General features: G+C 38.5%; 1 protein-coding gene across 2 annotated transcripts; it reads right to left on the bottom strand.

Moving 5' to 3' along the window:
- Positions 1–10,875: 10,875 nt before the first annotated feature.
- On the bottom strand, positions 10,876–22,045 carry TFAM (transcription factor A, mitochondrial). 2 transcript variants are annotated; one of them, XM_034930592.3, is made up of 7 exons: positions 21,387–21,991; positions 20,697–20,815; positions 18,777–18,847; positions 18,218–18,367; positions 16,175–16,270; positions 12,602–12,658; positions 10,876–12,088 (listed from the first exon to the last, which is right to left on the bottom strand). In XM_034930592.3, the coding sequence occupies exons 1-7, from the start codon at positions 21,485–21,487 to the stop codon at positions 11,942–11,944; spliced, it is 741 nt and encodes a 246-aa protein (XP_034786483.1). In that variant the 5' UTR covers positions 21,488–21,991; the 3' UTR covers positions 10,876–11,941. The 2 variants fall into 2 exon arrangements, with proteins under 2 accessions (XP_034786483.1, XP_008972893.2); XM_008974645.5 differs by lacking the exon at positions 16,175–16,270 and having other exon boundaries at positions 21,387–22,045.
- Positions 22,046–24,354: the final 2,309 nt, after the last annotated feature.

Below are 24,354 nucleotides of genomic sequence, written 5' to 3'. Positions count from 1 at the left end.
CTTTGAGTAAAGATTTATTCTTCTGAATATTTTCAATACAATTTCACTTTCTATTTAATATTTATAAAAACATATAACCTTATTGAAATGTAATTTATGTACAATAGGCCATATTCATTCAAACTGTACAAGTCGATGAATTTTGATAAATGATTATACTGTGAACTCACCACTACACTCAAGTTACAGAACATCTCCGTCATCTCTAAGAGTTTCCTCACAACGCTTTGTAGTCTGTCACTCCATCTATACCAGTCCCAGGGAACTAACAGTTTTCTTTTTGCCACTAATGATTGGTTTGCATTTTCTAATATTTTAACATAAATGGAATCCTATAGTACATACTTTTTTATGTCTGGCTTCTTTTAGCACAACAGTTTTGAAATTTATTCATGCTAATCTATATATAAGTAGTTCCTGACTTTTTATTGCTGAGCATTCCATCATATAAATACACCTTAGTTAGTTTATTCTTTCACTGGTAGAAATTTGGTTTTTATATCCCCCACCAAATTATATTAATGTTGCTTTTATCAAGTGCATTCAATAGCAATTACAATGAGCACACTATCCAGAAATTTTAAGGACTTAGAGCCTAAGGAAACAGGAAATCTTAAAAGTTAAATCCAAATTTATATAGGTATTCTTGCTCCAGAAGACTTACATGATAGGGTGATAAATAAAAGATATCCAAGCATGAAAATATGTTAGTAGGATAAAATTCTATGGAAAGTGTGGAATAGAAAGGTGGGAAAATTCCCAATGATAAGAAGTGTGTTAACTATGGTATTTAGAACCTATTATACACATTTCAAAAGTGATGTGACTTTTATCTTTTTAAGTCAGTATTTACAATATGCTAGAAATTTAGTCCTTTATCTCTTTAAACACAAAATTGTATATGCCTATTTTAAAATGTGAATTTGAAAATAAAAAAATAGAAGTAAAAACATTTGAGGACCCCTTTTCTCAGGCCCCACTCTCTGGCTCTTTAATTGTCTGAGGTGGGCAAGAATATTGTGTTTTTTTTAAAGTTCCTTTGGTGAGGGCGGGCGCAGTTGTTCATGTCTGTAATCCCAGCACTTTGGGAGGCCAAAGTGGGAGGATTGCTTGAGCCCAGAAGTTCGAGACTGGCCAGGGCAACACAGCAAGACCCCATCTCTACAAAAAATTAAAAAAATTAGCTAGGCGTGATGGCACGCACCTGTGGTCCCACCCAGCTACATGGGAGGCTGAGGTGGGAGGATCCCTTGAGCCCAGTAAGTTGAGGCTTCAGTGAGCCTTCTTCGTGCCACTGCACTCCAGCCTGAGCAACAGAGCAAGACCCTGTCTCAAAATAAATTAAGAAATACACAAACTCCCCCAGGCGACTCTAATGTGCTGCAAGGTTGTGAGGAGCTGGCCTAAAGACAGTGGTCTCTCTCAATTGGACAATGTTGGACAAGGAGTAGAAAAAATGAGAGCCACATTGTTTACCATTTACCTGGGAGTGTTAGTCATCTGGCAAGGTTTAACTATTTGCAAGGTTTATAAAAATACCAAATCCACAAGGCCTTATAGAACTTAAGCTTCAAAAAATGTTAGAGGGCCCAGTAACTATGGTGCCTTCCAATGACGAAATGTTATTTGCAAGGCACTGTACCAATTATTGTAAGTAAGTGGAATTATTTCAACTGTAGACAGTTCCAGGCCTAGAGCACTAAGCCACTTGGAGATATGGTGACAAAGAAAAATTAATTGGCAATTGTCCCTGGGCTCACCTGTTGACCTTTTCTACAGCAATATTTTTTTCTGTTTACTGTCCAAAATCTCAAGTCTGCAACTTAATTTTGTTTTCCACATCCCTATTTCTCCTCTATTCTCTTTTTGTGCCTTACCTGTTTTTTTCTCATCTTTGTTTCTTATTATGATACACCCTATAGTGATGAAAGATGAAACCAGGATTTGAGCTCAATGCTGAATTCCACAATTAATTAGCCGTGTGACCTACTAAATAATCTATAAGATGGGTGTTGTTGTTTTGTATAGTGGGGTGAATGGTAGGCCAAAGAAGGAAATGCTTGTGCCCTAATCCCTGCAGCCCATGAGTATTATTGTATGGCAAAGGATGTGATTAAGTTTCTTGAGATGAAGGGTTTTTCCTGATTATCTGGGAGGACCGTAAATGAAATCACATGTATCCTTGGGAAAGAAAGGCAGAAGGAGTCTGGGGACACATAGAGAAGAGGAGATATGAAAATGGAGCAGAGGGAGCTGCAGCCACTACAAGCCAAAGAATGCTGACAGCACCAGAAACTGGAAGAAACAAAGAACAGATTCTCCCCTAGAGCTTCCATAAGGATTATGGTTCTGTTGACACCTTGATTTTTGACGCCTAGCCTTTTAAAATTACTGTTTTTTATTTTTTTAAAACAAGGTCTAGCTCTGTTGTCCAGGCTGGAGTGCAGTGGTGCAGTCTCGGCTTACTGCTGCCTCAAACTCCCTGACACAAGCGAGCCTCCCACCTCAGCCTCCCAAGTAGCTGGGAATACAGTTGTGCACCACCACGACTAGCTAATTTTTTACTAGAGATGAGGTCTCACTATGTGGCCCAGGCTGGTCTCGAACCCCTGGCTCAAGTGATCCTCTTGCCTCAGCCCCCCCAGAGTGCTAGAATTACAGGCATGAGCCAGGATTACTTCCGCCCTTTAGAACTGTGAGAGAATAAATTTCTCTTGTTTGAAGTTACCAAATTTCTGGTTATTTGTTACAGCAGCCACAGGAAACCAATAATTCTGGTTACTTCCCAAGGCAAAGAAGAAGCTAAGCAATACACAAGTGCTTTGTAAACTAAACTGTTACACAAGTACAAGCTGTCTTTACTGGTCACTTTCCACAGGGATTTCTAATACCATGCACACGGTTGTTGTCATGGATCAGTCTTCATGGAAAAGACTTCAGGGGAGTTCCTGGGGCTTTCCTGTCTCATTGCACACACTTCTCCCCAATCCTTCTCTTTCCAAAAAGTTTAGTATTTCTTTCGGTAGTGGTGTGGATATTGCTAATTGTAGCAGCCCCCCAGAAAAAAGAGTTAGAACTACCTTAGCCATGTCTCTTGAACCTAGGAAGCAATTACTCTTCTCTTTATCACAAGATCCTTCAGGATATAGAGCAGGCTTTCTCAACAGCAGCAAGACTGATGTTTGGGACTGGACAATTCTTTGCTATGGGGATGACTCTGCAGCATCCTTGTCCTCTACCCACTAGATGCCAGTAGTACCCTCCCCAGTCATGACAATCATGTATTTCTCAGAATAATGCCAAATGTTCTGAGGCAAACTGCTCTGCCCTCCCTCCCCACCAATCAGGTCAAGAAACCCTGATTTAGAGGATGACAGGACAGGACTGGCCAAAGATCTATCTAGTGTGACTGTATTAGGGAAGCAGAAGCCTAGAAGAGCCAGAGTGACACCATTTTAAAATCAACTCCATCCTAAACTTCCCAGTCATGACCCATGGTCCTAAGATGTTCACAGCTAAGAAAACAGCTTAAAGACACCTGTAAGAACAAACTCCTACAGCAGAAAGTCCAGATGTCCCAATACTCACAACAATATATGCTTCCAAGAATTATAGTTATGCTTTGATGCACTTACACACTAAGAAGTCAAACACAGAGTTATTTATTTATTTATCTGAGATGGAGTTTGGCTCTGTCACCCAAGCTGGAGTGCAGTGGCATGATCTTGGTTCACTGCAACCTCCGCTTCCCGGGTTCAAATGATTCTCCTGCCTCAACCTCTTGAATAGCTGGGATTACAGGTGTGTGCCACCATGCCTGGCTAATTTTTGTATTTCGTAGTAGAGATGGGGTTTCGCCATGTTGGCCAGGCTGGTCTTGAACTCCTGGCCTCAAATGATCCACCCATCTAGGCCTCCCAAAGTGCTGGGATTACAGGCGTGAGCCACCGCACCTGGCCAAGGATGGATTTCCTTAAATCAATAAAGTACTAAATTTTGTCATGCTATCTGTCTATCCACCTGTATGCACACCTTAGTCTTTACATACAGAAGACCCCTATATAAGAAAAACTTAAAGACAGTGCATTCCTCTGCTTGTTTTCTGAGGACGCCCTACTCTGGAATGGAGTAGCTTTCAATAAACTATCTCTTCTCACTGCACTTTGCAACTCATCTTGAATTCTTTCCTGTGCAAGATCCAAGCCTCTATTGGGGTCTGAATCAAGATCCCCTTTCTGGTAACAGCTCCATTCCTTCTAGATAACCCCAATCTCCATTCATAAATTAAGATTTGTCCTAGATGTCAACAGAGGACGTATGTCCTAGTAGCTTGCTGATTCATCATGAAATTGGTCTTTTTGATAGTTTCATCAGTGTTTCTTAAATTACGATCAATATTCCATCTGTGGCAGGATCACTTGAGCCTCTTGTTGACCTGCTGAGAGATCCAGGAATTTCCATTTTACGTGTTTTACAGATGATTCTTAAAATTTCTTTGATAAACACTAGTTTGGATGAACTTCAGACTCCAGGTAGATGATGTTATTTATTCTACTCTCCTGGTTCTGGAAACTGATCCCAGTTCTCCCTGACAAAGTCCTCCTTCACACTTGCTGTCAGTTGAACATCTGATTCTGGAGACCCCAGCCTAACTTCTGCCTACACTGACATCTCAGGCTGTCTGTTGTCACTTACAGTACTGATGTCTCACCTTTCTGTCCCCAATAGCATTGATGTCCTTGGATACAAGCTCTGATTTCTTTGGATGCATTCAGAGCTCTTATGTTTGTCTCTATATGAATAAAGCCTTGGCTGTGCCTAATGTAGTAACTCTATCAACCCTTCCAGCTTTAACATATTTTTGTATGCATGCCTGCATCCTAACTAGCCTTGTTCTGCCTTTAGAGCCCTGGATACAAAAACCTAGAGGGACCAGAAATCTATAGGTCTAGGTAGAGAAATGATCAAGTTGAAGGAATTCGGCTCCTTCTTCAACATTCCCCATCTTGGCTGCCCAAAGAAACTTAAGCATAACCTTTTCTATCTTTCTCTACCTTATCTCTCACACTCCATCAATTATCAAGTCCTGTGGATTCAACTTCTTAAATATCTCTTGAATTAACCGAATTCTGTCCATCCTAACACGAGGCAATTGAACGCGCTGTTTCTCCTGCCTTTCCACAAATATAGAAGACTGTCAGCTGCACAGCAGCCACTCTAACTGGCAGGTTAGCCCACAATCATGCTCCAAAATTATGTAGAGAACAAATTTATAATCTGCCATAAGCACGTTAATATGAAGATGCCACTGATGACACAGAATACTAGAAACTAATATACAAAAGCACCAACTTTAATTACAGATCCAATATATCCCTATAAAAACCCAGCTGGTTTCTTTACAGAAATTGACAAGCTGATCCTAAAATTCAGATGAATATGAAAGAGATCCAGAGTAGTTAAAACAATCTTCAAAAAAATCAAAGTTGGAGATCTCAGATTTCCTATTATAAAATTTATAACAAATTACAGTAGTCAAGACAATGTGGTACTGGCATAAAGATGACATATAAATCAATGTAATAGAATTGAGACTTCAGATATAAACCCATAGATCTGTGGTCAATAGATTTTTCACCAGGGTGTCAAGACAATTCAACAGAGAAAAAATAATCTTTTCAACAAATGGTGCTAGGAAAACAGATATCCACAGGTGAAAGAATGAAGCTAGACACCTATCTCACATTATACACAAAAATTAACTCAAAATGGATAGACCTACATGCAAGAGCTAAAACTATAAAACAGAAGAAAATACTGGGGGTAAATCTTCATAATCTTCGATTTTGCAATGGTCTCTTGGATATGACACCAAAAGCACAAGCAACAAAATGAAATAGATAAACTGGACCCCATCAAAATTAAAATTATTGTGCTGCAACTGATACCATCAATAAAATGAAAAAACAATTCCTGGAATGGGAGAAAATATTTGTAATTAATTTATTTTATAGTGGCTTTATGTCTATTATATATACAGAACTCCTGAAACTGTAATAAATGAGATAATCCATTTCAAAATGGGCAAAGAACTGGAATAGATAATTTTCCAAAGACATACAAGTGGCCAAGAAGCACATAAAAAAATGCTCAACATCATTAGTCAGAATGTAAACACATCAAAATCACGAGATACTTCAAACCCACTAGGATGGCTATAACAAAGACATACAATAACAAGTGTAAGATTTCCATATACATGATTCACTCATTATCAGCCACTACTGAACTGCAGCTTAGGAAGTTAGGAAGCTCTGAGTTATAATACTACTCCCACCAATGATAGCTCCACATTATTGAATCTAAAGAACTTTTTTAAATGGCCAGTTCCACCCTCCAGATTCTGGCCCAGCTATCTGCATGCACTGACGGTTGATTCTACTCAGCCATAGTCGAGAATCATAGCACCCGGCTTGAAAAAAAAAAAAAAAAAAAAACCTATTCTACAGTAGCGTATCACTCTACTTTCCTCAGTTTTGAGTAAAATATTCACTGGGGAGAAAAAAGCAAACCTTATGTCTACTCATACCTACCCCTCTCCTGCCCCATGCACCCTGTAATTTCTCTCCAACCACCTTAAGGGCCTTTTTTTTTTAAAGATAGGGTCCTGCCATGTTGCCCAGGCTTGACTTGAACTCCTAGGTCAAGTGATCCTCCCATCTCAGCCTCCTGAGTAGCTGCGACTACAGGAACCAGCCACCACACACCCATGTCCACCCACCTTAGGGTTAATCTTTGTTACTAGCCCTCACTACTCAGAATTGGTGAGACCTCTCCATTTCTGCTTCACTCAGCTTATGTGGTTTGCTCACACTGACACCAACAAACACCTGTCAATCCCTATGTCCCTCCTGTCTTCCAAAAATACCTAGAAATTGCTGCTCTATTGACGGTAGTATTTCTTGTTTTCTAGTGTTGCTATTATTTGTCTATTGTACTTGGTTTTGCATTTTAGTCACCTGAATGATATCTGGAAGAAGGCAGTTTCACCATTTCAAATCTTTTTTTCACCACTTTATTGTCATTCAGGTTACTACAAATGGTAAGTAGAAGCTCTGCAAAAGTAAAAACTGAGTGGGAGGAAATCATTTTGGGAAAATATTCTGAACTATTTCAGTCCAATCAATATTTGATACTAAGCTTCTACAGCATCAGATGTTACTTATGTCAGCATAAGGAGAAAATTCCTATACTTTAAAAAAGTTTCCACTACCCCCATCTAAATATTGCCTGATAGTCACAGTATAAATTCAAGCTTGGAAAAACTACTGGCATCACTAAGTATCCCCTGACACCAAAGTTCCTGTTCATCTTAGTTACACAACTACTGATGACCTGTTCTGACTGGTGACTGAGGGGAAAAAATACAGAAATGAGTAAGATGGTCGGTAATACTTCAAAACTTCCCAGTGATTAATAAATTTGGACCCGTCGTCTCATCACTTAATCCTATCCAACATTTAACGCATGAAATTTCCAGTAAAAAAAAAACAGAAACTCATAGATGGGTCTAATCAAAACTGCCCTTTCTAAAAATATGAAGGCTAGCAGTTGGTAACCTATATAATAAAAGGTCACTGTGTCAAAACTATGTACTCCTTTCCCTCTTCCCCCATTGTATACCTGATTTGTGGGAAGGGGGAGACGAAATGGGATAAATTTTAAATTAATACAGGCAAAAAAGAATAAAGTCAGAGATTTTCTTAGACATCACATATGTAAATCAGAAACCAATATATAAATGATGCTTGGTGATGAAAAAATGTTTAGTTTATTTAAAATTCCTGTTTAGAGTCAACTTTATTTACTGGCTCCTGTAACCAGTGAAACATTCTGAAATGTATTAGATAACGGTTGTATGTTTTATATATTTCATATCGAATATAGTAAGTGATTTAATCAATTAACAAAAGTCCTTTATTTGTGAACGATGAGAGAGACTGACACTAGCTTTGTATGGTTTTACTTTGGAAAGTTTTACAAATTTAAAGTAATAAATGTATTCATTTTCTTACTCTGCAGAAGTTCAATTTTAAAAAGAACATTACTGTTCTAAAATTTCAAAACATACAACATAGTCTGTGCTTGTAACATTTTCAGATTTGTCTGTGATAGCTTGATGTTATGAAAAGAAGGAGGGAGAATGGCTGTGAGTGGAGAAAAGAGGGAGAGAATATTCTTATAGTAAATGTTAGTAAAATTAAGAGAAATAATGGGTACTGTCACTCGCAATATAAAAACTTCCTGCTGTTTTAGCACAACCTGGTGGTGATAAATTTTAGGTAAAGAAAACATCAGAAAAATCAATAAAGTGTTCTAATTACTTTAAATCTACTTATTGTACACTATTTTTTTTCAATTCAGAAATCTAAATATACACATTCAGAGCAATTAGTAAAAACTAACACATGCCTTGTACAAAAAAAAAGACGTTTCCAAAAAGGAGTTAGCCAAACGCAATAGCGTAATTACAGAATTACAGCAAGCTGAATACGTACACAGTATTATTTAAGCAAACATCAGAAAGTAAAATAAATACACAACCCTCCTTCCCCTCATCAAATTACTTTTGTAAAACCTAACATTGGTACTCCAAAGAACAAAAGTATAAAAACTACCGTATGCCTATTCATGACAGTATACACCCTGCTTGATTTCATTTCTTCAGCATCTTTCCTTCTAACACTCAGCTCCTACAGCAACTACTTTGTTGGATGAAATTAAGAAAAGTCTAAAAAATAATAGCAAGGCTTGATGGTCTGCACCTATAATCCCAGCTACTCAGGAGGCTGAGATGGGAGGATCTCTTGAGCCTGGGAGTTCAAGGCTGCAATGAGCCATGATCACATCACTGCATTCCAGCTTGGACAGAGCAAGACTGTGTCTCCAAAAGAAATAGTAAGGCTTTATGGTCAAGCATGGTGGCTCACACCTATAATCCCAGCACTTAAGGAGGCCAAGGAAGGAGGAACGCTTGATGCCAGGAGTTTGAGACCAGCCTGGGCAACATAGCAAGATCCCATCTTGATTTAAAAAAAAATACAAAAATTAGCCAGGCATGGTGGTGTGCACCTACTGTAGTCCCAACGACTCGGAAGGATCACTTGAGCCCAGGAGGTCAAGGCTGCAGTGAGCCAAGATCACACCATGCCCTCCAGCCTGAGCAACATAATGAGACTCTAACACACACGCGCACACACACACACACACAAATAAGACTTTATATGAGTGGTCATTGGTTATGATGTTCTTATTCTTTATAAGAGAAAATCTGTGTATACTGTTACAGCTGAATGGCATTTGGTATATGGCATGCCAGTCTTCCACATGTACTGATGTTTAAGAAAGGCTTGGATCCAGTGTGTATTCTGGATGTCGGGGAAAAAAAAGGCTTGGAAACCAGGTTATCCTATTATTTAAAATATTAAAAATTACATTATTTTAGAAACAGAGAACCAAATACAAGCTGATACTACCATAAAATTACCATAAAAGTTTTGCTCTTTTTTCACTGTTTACACCTTTCCTCCCTATATTGTTAAGTACTTGAGAAACATACTTAACACTGAACTTCCCAATATATTTGGGAAGGTATGATATGAATGTTAAGTATAAAATAATACGGGTAGTTAATGTTAAAAGAACTCAGAGGAAATTTCCCCGCAGGGTAACTACAAAGATGTTTTCTATGCTGCATTTGTCCCCAGATGTTTATGTAACTCATTCCTCTATCTCAATCATTACATACCCCTCATTACAAACACTCCTATGTGCTCTCTGAGCTCATCTGAAGAGAACAGAATTGAGTCGATGATTTGAGTTATGATTTTCTCCATTCTCCTAGGGACTGTACATAATTAGTACCATTCTAGATGACACAGGGACTTAGGGCTTTTTCTCCTGCAAACCTAATTGAGAAAGCCTGTGATAGACACTAGCACACCTCCTTCTCTTTCCCCCTACTCCCAGACTGCTCTGGCCTCAAACCCATCCTATCTATTTCACCAATGGCCAACACTGTCCTGTCTGCACCCAGAGTGAGAAGCTCCCACAGGGAAAAGTTATTTTAAAATATCCAACTTTATATATTTAAAGCCTCATATTTCCTCATAAGCTACTATTTTTCTCTTCCATTCCTACCTTTGTCAAGCTCAGCATATAACAAGTCATCTTTTTGTGACATCAAAGTCTTCAAAGTCTTTCTGGAGATCTAGAATCTACAATTTCTAAATATTTTGCATAACGCATAAAGTGCATATAAATTGAGTTATCCTATATCTGTGAACTGATGAGAATTATTCTGCTCAAACAGGTGGTGAAAACCTTTGCTTGACTCTCCTAAAAGGATAAACAAATACTAAAGAAAGATGGCTTTCAACTACAGTGAGGTTTTTGTGATATGTGCTACTGGAAAAAGTACATTTTTACTAAGCCATAGCAAATAATTTTAAAAGAATATCATTCCACAGTATATGGATCTTTTTCATTATACTGCAATGTAATTTGAAACTAGATTATTTTCCTTGCTAACACTGAGAAGCAACAATTTGTTTAGATTATCTAGTGATGACCTTTTTCCTCTTAAAGGTGACAATGATTCTAAAACAAGAACATCTGAAAACATTTGAAAAAACTATCCCAACACTTCAATACATTGGAACAGTAGTCATATCACACTATACTATAGACCATGGGTTGATAAATTTTTTCCATAAACAGACAGACAGTAAATATCAGGCTTTGTGGGCTATAGTTTCTGTGGCAGCTACTCTGCCACAGAAAAGCAGCCATAGACAAGTAAAAGAATGATCTTGGTTGTGTTTCAACAAACTTTATTTATGAACACTAAATATTCATGTTAATTTTCAAGTATCATAAAAGTCTTTAAAAAAAAAACATTTAAAATTATAAACACAATTCCTAGCTCACAGGCCATAAAAAGCAGGCAGCAGGCTGGATTTGATCCACAGGCCATAGTTGGCTGTCTCTTAAACAGGCTTTTATACGTTATGCAAAGTGTTTCAAATTCCAGAGACTTTGGAGACTTTTCGTTTTTTAGATTTCTCATTTTAAAACACACATAATACAAGTTTTCTTTCTGGATCAATATACTCACATGAGAGAAAATAATTCAGAAAAAAAAAAATTCCTTACTTAAAAAAAGGGAAAAGCTATAAAACAAATGTTTCGTCTTAAAATATATTTAGGAAATGTAAAATTAAAGATTAAAAATTTTATTCTATGCAACATAAAATAATATGCATAAATCTGGCACATAATTTCTTAGTTTTTACTTTAGAAAAAAGACAGTAAGAAAAAAGTTTATAAATTTCTCAGTCCCTTTTATACAAAGTTGCAACTAAAACCAGCAATCACTTATATGTACAACCATCAACTCTGAATACAATGTGAATTATACCTAGGAACTGTAATTTACCTAGATGAGTTCTGCCTGCTTTATGAAAAACACACACTTATATCACAGAACACCGTGGCTTCTACAATTTGTAACAATTTTGAAAACGAAACTCCTGCCTCCATAATATAAGGAAACAAGAGTACTCTTTCCATAGTCATCATCCTGTATAAAAAAAACTTCATAGTCTGATTTACCTTTGTCAAAGGTAAAATGATTCACATTTGCTTGGATTACTCTGATCCTCAGTAGTTCCTAAACACAAAATAAATTTTGCATGAACCTTTATCTGGGTTTTCCAAAGCAAGTATTACGCTGGCAGAAGTCCATGAGCTGAATAAAAAGATACTAAATATAAAAGGTTTACCAACTTTATCCTTTCTTAATTTTACGATAGCTTCAGGTATTGAGACCTAACTGGTTTCCTGTGCCTATCCATTGTGAACACATCTCAATCTTCTACTTTTAACACTCCTCAGCACCATATTTTCGTTGTTTCTTTATTGTGCGACGTAGAAGATCCTTTCGTCCAACTTCAATCATTTGTTCTTCCCAAGACTTCATTTCATTATGATAACGAGTTTCGTCCTCTTTAGCATGCTGAATATATAACTGAGAAAAAGCATAACTGTTAAAATGATTTACTTATTTTTTGAGATAAAATGATTATTTAAAATAGCAATTAATTTCTGGAATGCTTCTGTATATACTTTAGAAATTACATTACCATTCTACATGTATAAAGGCAGACTGGAGAAGAAATATTTTCATGAGATAAAAGTTAGATGATGAAAATGTAAGAGATAGACTGTTTTCTCTTTGAATGAAATTGTTACAAGTTCAGATCTTGAGGTGCAGGAAGCGGGCAGCAGCAGGGTATCACCGCCACTAAATAAGTGGACACTCAGGCTTATGAGTGCTGTGGTTTCAAATACCAATTTTATTTGCAGACAAAAACTACCAAGAGAAAAATGCCAAACTGGTTCTGAGAATATGAAAATAATTTTAGAATACTTGTATTATTAGTCATACAAGGTTGTCTTCACATGAATCAAGCCTTGCCCTAATATATTCTCTCACAGATATCCTAAGTAGACACTTGAGACTAACAACCATAATACTCACTTCCTTTTCAGAGTCAGACAGATTTTTCCAGTTTTCCTTTACAGTCTTCAGCTTTTCCTGTAAAACAATATATGTTTAAGTTAAGGTAGATATGGGGACTTTAGTGACCTTTATTATTCATTCCAACAAAAACTCAAGATACCAAGAATTACAGGCAAAGCCTCATCAATTCTTAACATCTTTTCTCTCTAAACAAAAACTATCAAACTGTTACAATTTACAAAAATGAACTCAATGAAGGTACATATTTTTGATTCGGAAATATTAATATTCAGGTATAATCTATGTGTTGTCATAAACTAACTTCAAAGTCTGTTTTTATTCCTTCCCTGTAGCTTTAGGTTTTATTTGAAAATCTGTGCTTCAGTGTTTAGATACAGTAATAAGAACAATACAGCACAAGTCCAGTAAGTCTACTTAGTTGAACTTAATTATATGACCTGGAAAAGGTCACTTTACCTCCCTTGGGCTTGGCTCTTCATTTATAAAATTAAAGGGATAGAATTTTTTTTTTTTTTGAGACAAGGTCTCACTCTGTCACTCAGGTGGGAAAGCAGTGGTATGATCACAGCTCACTGCAGCACTGACCTCCTGGGCTCAAGTGATCCTCCTGTCTCAACTTCTGGAGTAGCTGGGACCACAGATATGCACCACCATGCCTGGTTAATTTTTTTTAAAAACTTTTTTTGTAAAGATGGGGTCTTACCACGTTGCCCAGGGCTGGTCTTGAAATCCTGGAATCAAGCAACCCTCCCACCCCGCTTCCCAAATTGTTAGGATTACAGGCATGAGCCACTGTGCCCAGCCAAAGATGTTTACTTTTGCTTTCCCTAAAATCCCATTAAACAAAGAAATCTTTTTAAAGGATGATCCCACATGAATAAAGACAACAGAAGAGGGCACTAGCAACACAAAATTCTGGAAGCTGAAAAGCAGATGCATTAGTGGTAACTGACTTAACTGACAAAAGAAAGCTAATTGTTAAACTGACAGTGGAGAAAACCTAAAAGCAACTTAATTTACCATACAGAATTCCCAAATATCTCAGGAATTGGCAGCACCAGACAGGTGTAAAACAGGTGAAGCTAAGGTTAAACACAAGATTGGCTGAAAGACTGTTTAAAAAGAGATTAGGGCCAGGTGCGGTGGCTCACGCCTGTAATCCCAGTACTTTGGGAGGCCGAGGCAGGCAGATCATGAGGTCAGGAGTTCGAGACCAGCCTGGCCAATATGGTGAAACCCCCATCTCTACTAAAAATATAAAAAATTAGCCAGGTGTGGTGGCACGTGCCTGTGGTCCCAGCTACTAGGCAGGCTGAGGCAGGAGGATCGCTTGAACCCGGGAGGCGCAGGTTGCAGTGAGCCGAGATCACGCCACTGCACTCCAGCCTGGGCCACAGAGTGAGACTCCGACTCAAAAAAAATAAAGAGAGGTTGGGTCAGGCACAGTGGCTCACATCTGTAATCCCAGCACTTTGAGAGGCTGAGGTGGGTGGATCACCTGAGCTCAGGAGTTCAAGACCAGCCTGGGGTAATATGGTGAGACCCCGTCTCTACAAAATACCCAAAAAATTAGCCAGGCTTGGTGGCACATGACTGTAGACCTGGCTACTCAAGAGGTTGAGGTGGGAAAATTGCTTGAGCCCGGAAGGCAGAGGCTGCAGTGAGCTGAGATAGTGCCACCGCACTCCAGCCTGTATAACAGGCTGCCTGTCTCAAAAAAAAAAAAAGAGGTTAAATTTCTACCATGGCAAATTTTAGGACATTTATCCTCTCTAGAGAGTAAAATAGTGTCACTCTGTGAAAACCAGGTACAGGTACAATTGAGGGAAATGGTACCATACTAAAAGCAGAGAGATTAAGTTAAAATGTATCCAGCAGTTCAGGAAAAACAAAACAAAAAAAAAAAAAAAAAAAAAAAAGGAAAGAAGACTAAAGGAAAACAGTAAGGGAAAAAATAAGAAAATTAGAGGACCAGCTCAGAAGATGCATATACAAGTAGCAGGAGTTCTAAAGGGGAGGAAAAAAAAAGCACCAGATCACATTTAAAGGACCAATAATCAAAACAGTTTTAGATTTCTCAAAAGCAGTACAATAAGGTAGAAGAAAAGGAATTTTTACATTTTGAAGAAATATGGTTTCCAAACTAGAATTCTATGCCCAGTCTAACAAGTGAATGTGAGGATACAGACATTTTCAGACATGCAAAACTCAAAAATTTAATCTCCCATGCACCTTTACTGGGAAAGATGCTATACAAGAATCAGAGTAAACCAAAAAAGTAAACAACAGAAGCAAAAGCAGCACCACAAGGATAATGAAGGCGATCTCAAGATGTTAGCTGTATACTAGGATTAGAAGGCAACAGTCACACTGGAACAAACCCCAGTTTTCAGAGTTAAACTGAAAGAAAAACACATCCTAAATTTACTAAAAGCTGGTGAATACCGAGGAGTTTGAGGGTGAATTATTGGTAAGTACAAAAAAAAAAAAAAAAAAAAAACAAACCTAAGTGAACAAACAGACATAAGCAACTTCAGGGAAAATAAGTTTCGTAAGAAAGAAAAAATAATCATAGCATATGTCAGCTGTGAATACAGCTTACATAATCATAATACTATTAGGTTGGTGCAAAAGTAACTGCTGTGTTTGCCATTACTTTTAATGGCAAAGATCACAATTACTTTTGCACCAACCTAATATAGACACACAATTCCAAGCTAACCAAAATTTTAACTATATTGGGAGGTAGGGGAATCGAAACATGACAACAGTGGGATGACAGTTAAATGTCTAGCTTAAACGGTGGTAGGTAATGCTTAAAGCATAAGATAAACAATGATTAAAGTTGAAAAAAAATCAAGAAGCAACAATATAAAAATGTTATTTAGGGATATGGAAACAGAATTTGTAAAGTGAACTACAGATATAATAATCCCGTAGGCAGAGTGCCAAAAACTTCATCTTAGATTAACATGGGTTACGGATCTAAACATCCATTTCTCTTACTATGTCATATGATACAGGAAAAAAAGCAATTGCCCATTTGGAGCTTCTAAGCAGCAAAAAAATAGGAACGACTAAGCCATAGCAGGGACTGACAAGCTTTCTTTTTTCTTTGACACACTGATATGATGACATTCACATGTATAACACATCCCTATGGGCATAACCAAAATGTTATTAAAAGATATAAATGAAGCAATAGGTTACAATCAATTCCCCATAGAAAATATTGCAGCTCTACTCTCATTCTTTCTAGTGATCGTAAAACAGTTAAGAACTGCTGGAACAGAAAAGCCTCCAGAAGAACTTTAATATCCCTACATATTAAAAAAAATGTTAAGTATTTAAATTTAAAAAGTTGGCAATGTATGTATGAATGTGTTGGCAACTACATACCCAAATTGATTGTATATGGTAAGAAAAAAGATTTTTCTTTAAAGAGGGCCTTAGCAAAAGAGTTTACTGTCTGGATATTCACTACTTTTCTTCACTACCTGACACATGGCACTCTAGACTTTTCCTGTCTAAATATTTTAAAAATTAAACAAAAATATATTTCAGCTTTACCTGCGGTGAATCACCCTTAGCTTCTTGGAATCTTTCAGCTACATAAACGTTATAAGCTGAACGAGGTCTTTTTGGTTTTCCAAGCAGTGTTAACTCCTGAATTAAAAAAATTGGAGGGTCAAAAATAGTGTTAACCTCCATGAGACTTAATTTTACCTACTCAGAAACTTTATTCACTACTACGCATTACAGATTATTCCTTAAAGTGAATGTTATGATTCTTATATAGTGTGATTATTACATCTTGCGGTCAGAATTTTTTTGACAGCACTGTTTTGAAAATTATATTAGATTTCACCAGTTATTTTCCATACAAAACCATTTCCTTTACCTATTATTCTCATAGCCTCCATGAACTAAATAACTGAATATATATGTACAAAACCTTTTTAAAAGATAAAACAACCTTAGGTTCATCCTTGTAAGATACTACTGTCCCCTTGACCAAATCACTGCATGCTTCCACCACAACCCAAGAACAATGGACTATTTGTTTAATAATCTTTCATCTCACTCCATTCCCTGAATGTCTCCACCTTTAAAGCTCCATAGTTGTGTTAAATTCATTTTACTAGTTACCAAAAGGGAAGAAACTATGGAAAAGAATACAAGTAGCCCTTACTATCAGTTTAATTTCTGAGTTCAGGGAGTGATACTGCATTATTATACTTAAGTTTCTGAATTTGGATAGTAAGTAGTACCTGTAATTTACAAAATTCTGGGGCTCTTAATAGCAATTTGGCTATAATCAGTAACAAATTCAACTTTTATTCATAACTATAAGTAGGGCTCCTCTGATTTAGTTTCTTCTTCCTGAATCTCTCAGTCACTGAGTATTGAAACTACTATAGACTCCAAGCACTTTACAACTTAACTATTTCCCTCTTTGTTTCTAGAGCTATCACTAGGGATTTCTCTCCTGAGGGTTTTACTTGTAACTTCCTAGTCCTCACCCTTCTCACTTGATCTCTGAACTAGTTGGTACTGGGAGTCAAGAACAATTACAAAAGAAAGAGAGAATGACAAGGGAAACTTTATAAATGTCCAATTCTTGTTTCTGGTCCTCTCTACTCTTAGCACAGTGGGCTGGGTGCATTAAGGAGGAAGGGAGAATGAAAGAGGGAGGATATACTTTAGTAATCACTCTTCCAAACACCATCCTTATGTAGACACTCTATTTTTCACTCTTAGTATCTTTCTGGCTCCCTTTTACTGATTAGATCAGCCACCCTAAAGTAGCGGCATCATGGTCTCGAAACTGGGCGGGTCCTCAACCCTAGTGCTAGGACAGCTTAAAACATTAGGGTCAGGGAAAGATGTATTGGCATCCCACATTCAAGGCTGTAATCTAGTCTTTCAAAGAAATAGTTTTAACTCTGATGATCATTTTGTAATAGTGTAGGTACACGACTAGCAAACTGACCACCTCAAAACTAATACTGGCTCTATGAAAAAAATGTATAACTTTCAAATGATGACATTTATGTGAATTAATACATTAAGCTGGGAACTACAAATTTTGAACCATGTGAGGTTTTTAATAGTTATTTCTTTGAAGAAAAAAAAGAATTCCATCCTAAAGGCACTTAATTGATTAGCTAAATTGGCATTTTTCCGATGTGTTAATGAATTAATGCAGTCTACTCAGCAATATTCCATATCAAACTCACCATAATCTATAGAATAATTCAAATTAATACGTTATTCTAAAGAAGACTCAGAAGCAAAGATTCTTGCTACTCCTGGTTTGACTGTTTCATAACTCTGTTCCTGTAGTTTCCATTACTGTTCTACTAACTGTACACCTTAAATGTGGATACATCTGCAAGTAGCAACAAGGATTTCCAAACAGACTCAATGGCAAGTGGTCCTAGTGGCTATCTCACTTTTCAGAAGAGAACTATCCCACTTCTGCCTAACTGAAGAATACCTGATGACATTCTACCATATTTTATTTGCCTATTAAGAGAAAACTACCTATATTCATAGTTATATAAATCTCAATTCTTTACCATAAGAAAAAAGTATTTCAATGATACTCACTTTTTTTTTTGTCATAGCTTTCCTTTTTAAATGTTTGTCCATGATTTCTTTTTCCAAAGACATAATCTGACTTGGAGTTAGCTGTTCTTTAAATCTGCTTATCTCTTCTTTATATACCTGCCACTCCGCCCTATAAGCATCTTGATATATCTATAAATAAAAAACCCAAGTAAGTCAACAAACCATTGCTGGCAAATTCAACATAGCACATGCCAGGGAAAGGCAACTGCATGACTTCAGACAGACAGATTTTATCACCAGGTGGAAAATGTGCTCTGGGATGAGATGCATATGGATTAAAACATACATTTTCCTTGTATATACTAATCACGGTGAGAGTTTAGTAATCAGCTTCCATTTTCAAACTACTGCCACTTCTTCACCTCCACCCCATACATCCATATTCTCATTATTTATGCAGATGAGAAGACATAAAGTTTCTTTGTAGATAACAGATTATTTTTTAAAAAGTCTGATCCATCTGGTCCTTTAAAGGACATGACAATTGCTCCTAACTGCAGAATAACTGGTCAGCAATGTTGAAAACTTATGTGCTTACTTTTTTCTTTGAATCAGGAAGTTCCCTCCAACGCTGGGCAATTCTTCTAATTAGTTCTGTAGTTTTTGCATCTATGGAATGAAATAAAAAGAAAAAAGATGCCACAATTTTACCTCTCAGGATTAATTTCTAAAGATATCCAGGAAAGCACAATCCATACCACACATAACTTAATATAATGATTTAACTTTCCTTTATCCAACTAATTTAAACGTAAGTAATTTATCCAACATTATTAAAAGTCTATTATCTAACAACTAAGGAGTATACCATATACCACCAGAAACAGTCAACAGTTTGATTACTAGGATTTTTTTTTTTTTTGAGACAGGGTCCGTCACCCAGGCCATCACCCAGGCTGCAGTGCGGTGGTACAATCTTGGCCTAATGCAACCTCCACCTCCTGTGCTCAAGTGATTCTCCTGCCTCAGCCTCCTGAGTAGCTGGGACTACAGGTAGGCGCCATCATGTCCAGCTAATTTTAGTATTTTTTGTAGAGACGGGGTTTCGCTATGCTGCCCAGGCTGGCCTCAAACTCCTGAGTTCAAGCAATCCACCTGCCTCAGTCTCCCAAAGTGCTGGGATTACAGGCGCGAGCCACCACACCAGGCTGATTACTAGTTTAAGAAGCTGGATGATCAATTGCTTCAAGTTTTTTACTTCCCTTCCATATTTCAAGCAAAACACTTTTTCAAGTCTTTGAGGAATTACTACATTTATAAAAGCTAACAACAAAATACATTCTCGATTCATATAACACAGCCTCGTATTTCAATAACAGAAATATCACTTGGAAACAAGCTATTCGAAATTCAATCTGTCATTCTCCACTTCCTTCTTCATCTTAACCGGAATGATGGTGTGCAATTAATTGATTTTTAAAAATACCTGTTAGTACTAACTCTTACATTTAAAAGATGTGGGTACTTAAGCATATCTCTGAAACTAACTCCTTACCTATAATGTGAGCTTTTTAAAAAAATTATTATTGTTTTTTGAGACAGGGTCTCGCTCTGTCACCCAGGCTGGAGTGCAGTGGAGCAGTCATGGCTCACTGCAGCCTCAACTTCCTGGGATCCAGTGATCCTCTCACCACAGCCTCCCAAGTAGCTGGGACTACAGGCACTGCGCCCCCATGCCCACCTCATTTTTGTATTTTTGGTAGAGACAGGATTTCCATGTTTCCCAGGCTGTTCTCGAACTCCTGGGCTCAAGCAATCCACCCATCTCGACCTCCCAAAGTGCTGGGATTACAGGTGTGAACCACCTCACCCAGCCTAATGTGAGCATTTTTTATTCTCGCCGAGAGGCTTTCTAGAGAGTCAACAAACATCCTACCTGGAAATGTTTTTTTTCAGGAACCCAAGACAAGAAAGGATTTATCCTTTACAACCCACCATCCCCTTGGCAAGGTCGAGGTCTGAATCAAAGAACCAGAGTGGCTCTGAACTCCTATGATGAAAAGGTTTATCCTTTCTTATCTTGAAAGCTCTTGAAATTAGCAGTAAATTGCATAGAACTTTACAGTTCTACAGAACTTACAGTTTATGGATGCTTCCACAGAAGTTGCAACTTTATTAACAATTCCCTGAGCCAGAAAAAGGAGAAGCTAGGCAAGAGAAAATAATTCATCAGTGGTCCTCTAGACCAAAGGCAACAAGGCCCCAAATTCAGCTTTTTTATCCTCTTCCTAGGGTGCTTTCTACACTATACGTTATTTTTAAAATACCGTTTACTAGTTCTCATTTATATTTAAAGCATTTCCATTTGGTATAAAATAGAACTTCCTATTTTACAGACATCAAATGATTGTTCCTGCAGTCACTGAATGCTTTAGTACAGCAATTCAACATTGGTATTTAACTGCTTAATGGCATTTTTATTACATGAGAAAAGGGTATATGCCCCAAAACTCCTTACCTGGGTTCTGAGCTTTAAATATGGGTAGTTGTTCTTTAGAAAATCGAAGGTAAGAACTTACAGGTTTCTTTGGACAACTTGCCAAGACAGATGAAAACCACCTCGGTAAATACACAAAACTACATATAAATAAAAAGAAAATAACCAGTGTCAGATGTTTAACTGTCAATATTCACATGTATATGAACACAGATCCCAAATAAGAGATGTCATCAAGATACTATGTATCCAACGCCTTCAACAAGAATGCTAGAGACTTATTAAAACCCTGTCCTAAACGGAGGGGAGCGTCTGCAGGACTGAAGTCTCAAAGCCCTTACCTCCTAGGAAGGGCAGGGAGTGAAGGAAAGCGTCTATACTCCAGCTCCTGGGCCCCGCCTCCTCAATGCCTAGATGATGGCCGGAGACTCGGCGCGAATTCGCAGAGGAGGCGGAAAGGATCCAAAGCTGGACAGTGAGGAGGGATGGGAGAAGCGAGTGGAGGGTAGCAAGAAGGTACGGGGTATTAAGAGAGTAAATAAAGGCCTGGTCTCAAAGCCACCGTCCCCTTGGCAAGGTCGCGGTCTGAATCAAAGAACCAGGGTGACTCTGAACTCCTAGGAGGGGCAGAAAGTGAAGGATAGGGTCTACATTCCAACCCCGGGACGTCCTGGGCCCTGCTGCCCCTAGGGCACAGGCAAGCGGGCCTACCTGAAGGGGGAGCGCAGTCGACTTCCACAGCCGGTGCACAGCTCTGCTCCAGACCTTCCCAGGGCACTCAGCACGCCCCACATGCTTCGGAGAAACGCCATCGCTCCGGCGGATGAGGCAGTGACCCGACCCCAATCTCGGAGAGCCTCCTGGCAATACACAACTCCAGCAATCACAACTGGAACCCGCGTGCGACCCTCCGGCGTGTGTTATCATGCCCGCCACTAGCGAGGCACTATGGGAAATCTGCTAACATCCGGTCGGTAGATGGGGGCGGGGCAGGGCGGAATTGGCGCAGGCGCGGGAGAGCGTCCCCCGGTGGGCGGCCTTGCCGGGGAGGAATAAGAGCCGCGGAGATGAAGGGAAACCGCAATCTTCTAGCCTGCGGAGGGCTCTGGCTTCGAGGCGGCGCTGCTGAGCCACCTCTGTCCCCGGCCGCCCGGAGCAGTGGGTTCCTCTGCCGGGCCAGGAGGGTGATGGAGGGACCGCGGCGGCGGCCTCACCCCAACCCGGCGTTGGCCGGTGTCCGCCCGTGACGGTCACAAGGGCTGTACGTAACAGACAGTCCTGCATCCAGGACCCCGAGGTCCGATCGGCGGCTGCTGCGCGCCCAGCGGAGCGTCTCAGTTCAAGCCAGGGCTGGAGCTCGGAGTTCAGAAATAGTAACCGGAGAGGCGGGGATTCGCAAACCTAAAAATGCAGATTCCAAGGCCTTACCGCAGAGCTTAATTCCGTGTGTCTATGTGGGGCCCATTAATCTTCATTTTAGCGAGTTCCCCAGAATTTAACAAGTTCTAATGTCGGTGGTCTTGAGACCACATTTAAAGCAATATAGCTTTAGACTGTTTATTCTACCATCTACTGCAGTCTTTCAGTCTGGCCTCCAGCTTGCTTAATTTGAGCAGAGGAAACTGGCTAGTTGTCCACAGTCGCTAGTCTCAATTCTTCTAGTTCCAGTATTAACATTAACGTCTTGACTTGGGAATATTGCATTCCCTCGTTAAGATTCAGTTTCCCCCTCTGCAAACGAGGATGTTAGACTAAATCAGTTTTCCCAGCCAAAGCCCTGAGAACGTGTGACAAGTATGCCTTGAGACATTGATGTGTCAAAAATTGCTGTATAATTTTTTTATTTGCGTTATAGAAATACCATTTTCTGTATAGGCAATGGCATGAAAAAGATTAGGAAGACCTAAAGATATCTAAGGGTCCTTCCAGCCCTTAAATACCAGTTGTTTCAGAGCTAACCACCTTCTGAGACAGCCTTTCTTCTGTTGGATAGCCGTAATTGTTAGAAAATTCTTACCAGTGTCATATTGAGCTGACAGTCTTCTTACCAGTGTCATATTGAGCTGACAGTCTATTACCTTTCTGTAACTATGAAAACATTGGCTCTCTGGAAGTAGGACTAAGCCTACTTCTTCTTTTAAGCGGTAATAACCACTACCCTTTTATAGACTCCCAGGGTTGAAAGGGACCTTCCAGGTCATCTGTTCAAACCTCCCATTCTGGCATGGAATAAACAGGTTTTCTTCCTGAGTATATACTATGTACAACGCCCTAAACATAGATAAAAGACACAGTGTTGTGCCCCAGCCCACCCCCCGCCCCCAGCCCCAAAGGTGAGGCAAAGTAGCAAATAATTACAACATGGGGCTCAGACAGAAGTTACATTTAAGTTGATTTCTAAAATAATTTGTTTCCCTTTTTGTTCTAGAATGTTTTTGTTCTTTCAAATGTTTGACATAAACTTCTTTTGGATATTAAACTTTTTGTTGTTTTCGACTTTCATTTGTATAAATCTTGCTGTAAAGACCTTAAAAATCAAATCCATAACATTTTTCATCAGATACCAATCTTCCTTAAAACTCATTTACATTGCAGTGATAATTTTACTTCTAAAAGCAGAATTTACAAAGAAACATAACTTTATCCACTAAAACTGTCTTTTAACAAAAAGACATGGTTTATAATTACTTTATAAAACATGAAGACTTACTGCAGCCTTTCCCAGGGTCCCTCTGTTGTAAAGTTCTCTAGTCCCATGACTTCAGCTATTAGTTATAGCCTCATGACTGCCATATTGAACCCAGTCCTCTCCTTTGAGTTCCGTATCCACATAACCACTGTCTTCTGTACATTTTCACCATCATGTCCCACAAGTACTTCAATTTCAACATTCCCTGAACAAAATCCACTATCTTTCACCCATCTTGAAGTCCTTCTCTTGGTAAGATGCACAAGTTTTCCTCTTTAATCATCTGAGCCAATAACTTGATAAATCATTTTAGAATCTCGCCATTGACACTCCACCTGCCATTAACCAACTGATGATGAGTATTGCTGATTCTGCCTCATTCATCCCTCTAGTATGTATTCCCTCCTCTCTAGTCCCATTGCTGTTGCTTTTGTTCAGGCCAGTAATATGCTGGTAAATAGCTCTCCAAAAAAGAAAGCCCCAATTTGTGGTGTTTGCTGAGTTCTATGATGTAAATACTCCCACCATTGGCAGATTTCATGCTACTGACAAATTTTTCTTTTCCTGTTAACATGCAAACATACATATTACATAACCAGCATTGCTCCTCTCTTCCTGTTGAACTTTTAATATTTCTTAAATTAGTAATATTTGAGCAGAAACATTGTGGTAGTTGATGGAAAATTAAAACAACACACCCTGAAGTTGGATTGCACTTTAATATTTTCAGAAATTTTTAAATAACTTTATTTGACTGTATGATTCAAATATCAAAGGAAAATGTAGAGAAGGTATTGTCATGATCATTATTCCCAATTTCCAGATGAGAAAAATGAAGTTCAGAAAGCCCAACTCATAAGGTTCCAACAGTAAGTTGTGTAGGTAAAAATTGCAATTCATTGTCCTGTGCTTTTCGTTTGTATCAGATCACTCAGACTCAGTGAACATGCCACATCATTCCAGCCCAAAATACCTTTAGTGGATCATCTA

The sequence above is a fragment of the Pan paniscus genome, chromosome 8, assembly GCF_029289425.2.
Source record: "Pan paniscus chromosome 8, NHGRI_mPanPan1-v2.0_pri, whole genome shotgun sequence".
NCBI lineage: Eukaryota > Metazoa > Chordata > Mammalia > Primates > Hominidae > Pan > Pan paniscus.
This window is presented reverse-complemented; position numbering and strand designations above follow the sequence as displayed.

Bases quoted from the DNA above. Each gene is read 5' to 3' on its own strand.
- TFAM (XM_034930592.3), bottom strand. From the start codon at position 21,487: ATGGCGTTTCTCCGAAGCATGTGGGGCGTGCTGAGTGCCCTGGGAAGG. The intron at 18,848-20,696 runs GTAAGGAGTTTT...TTCATTCCATAG, and splicing joins ATTTAAAGCTCAGAACCCAG to ATGCAAAAACTACAGAACTA. The intron at 12,089-12,601 runs GTGAGTATTATG...GCTTTTTCTCAG, and splicing joins TGTCTGACTCTGAAAAGGAA to TTATATATTCAGCATGCTAA.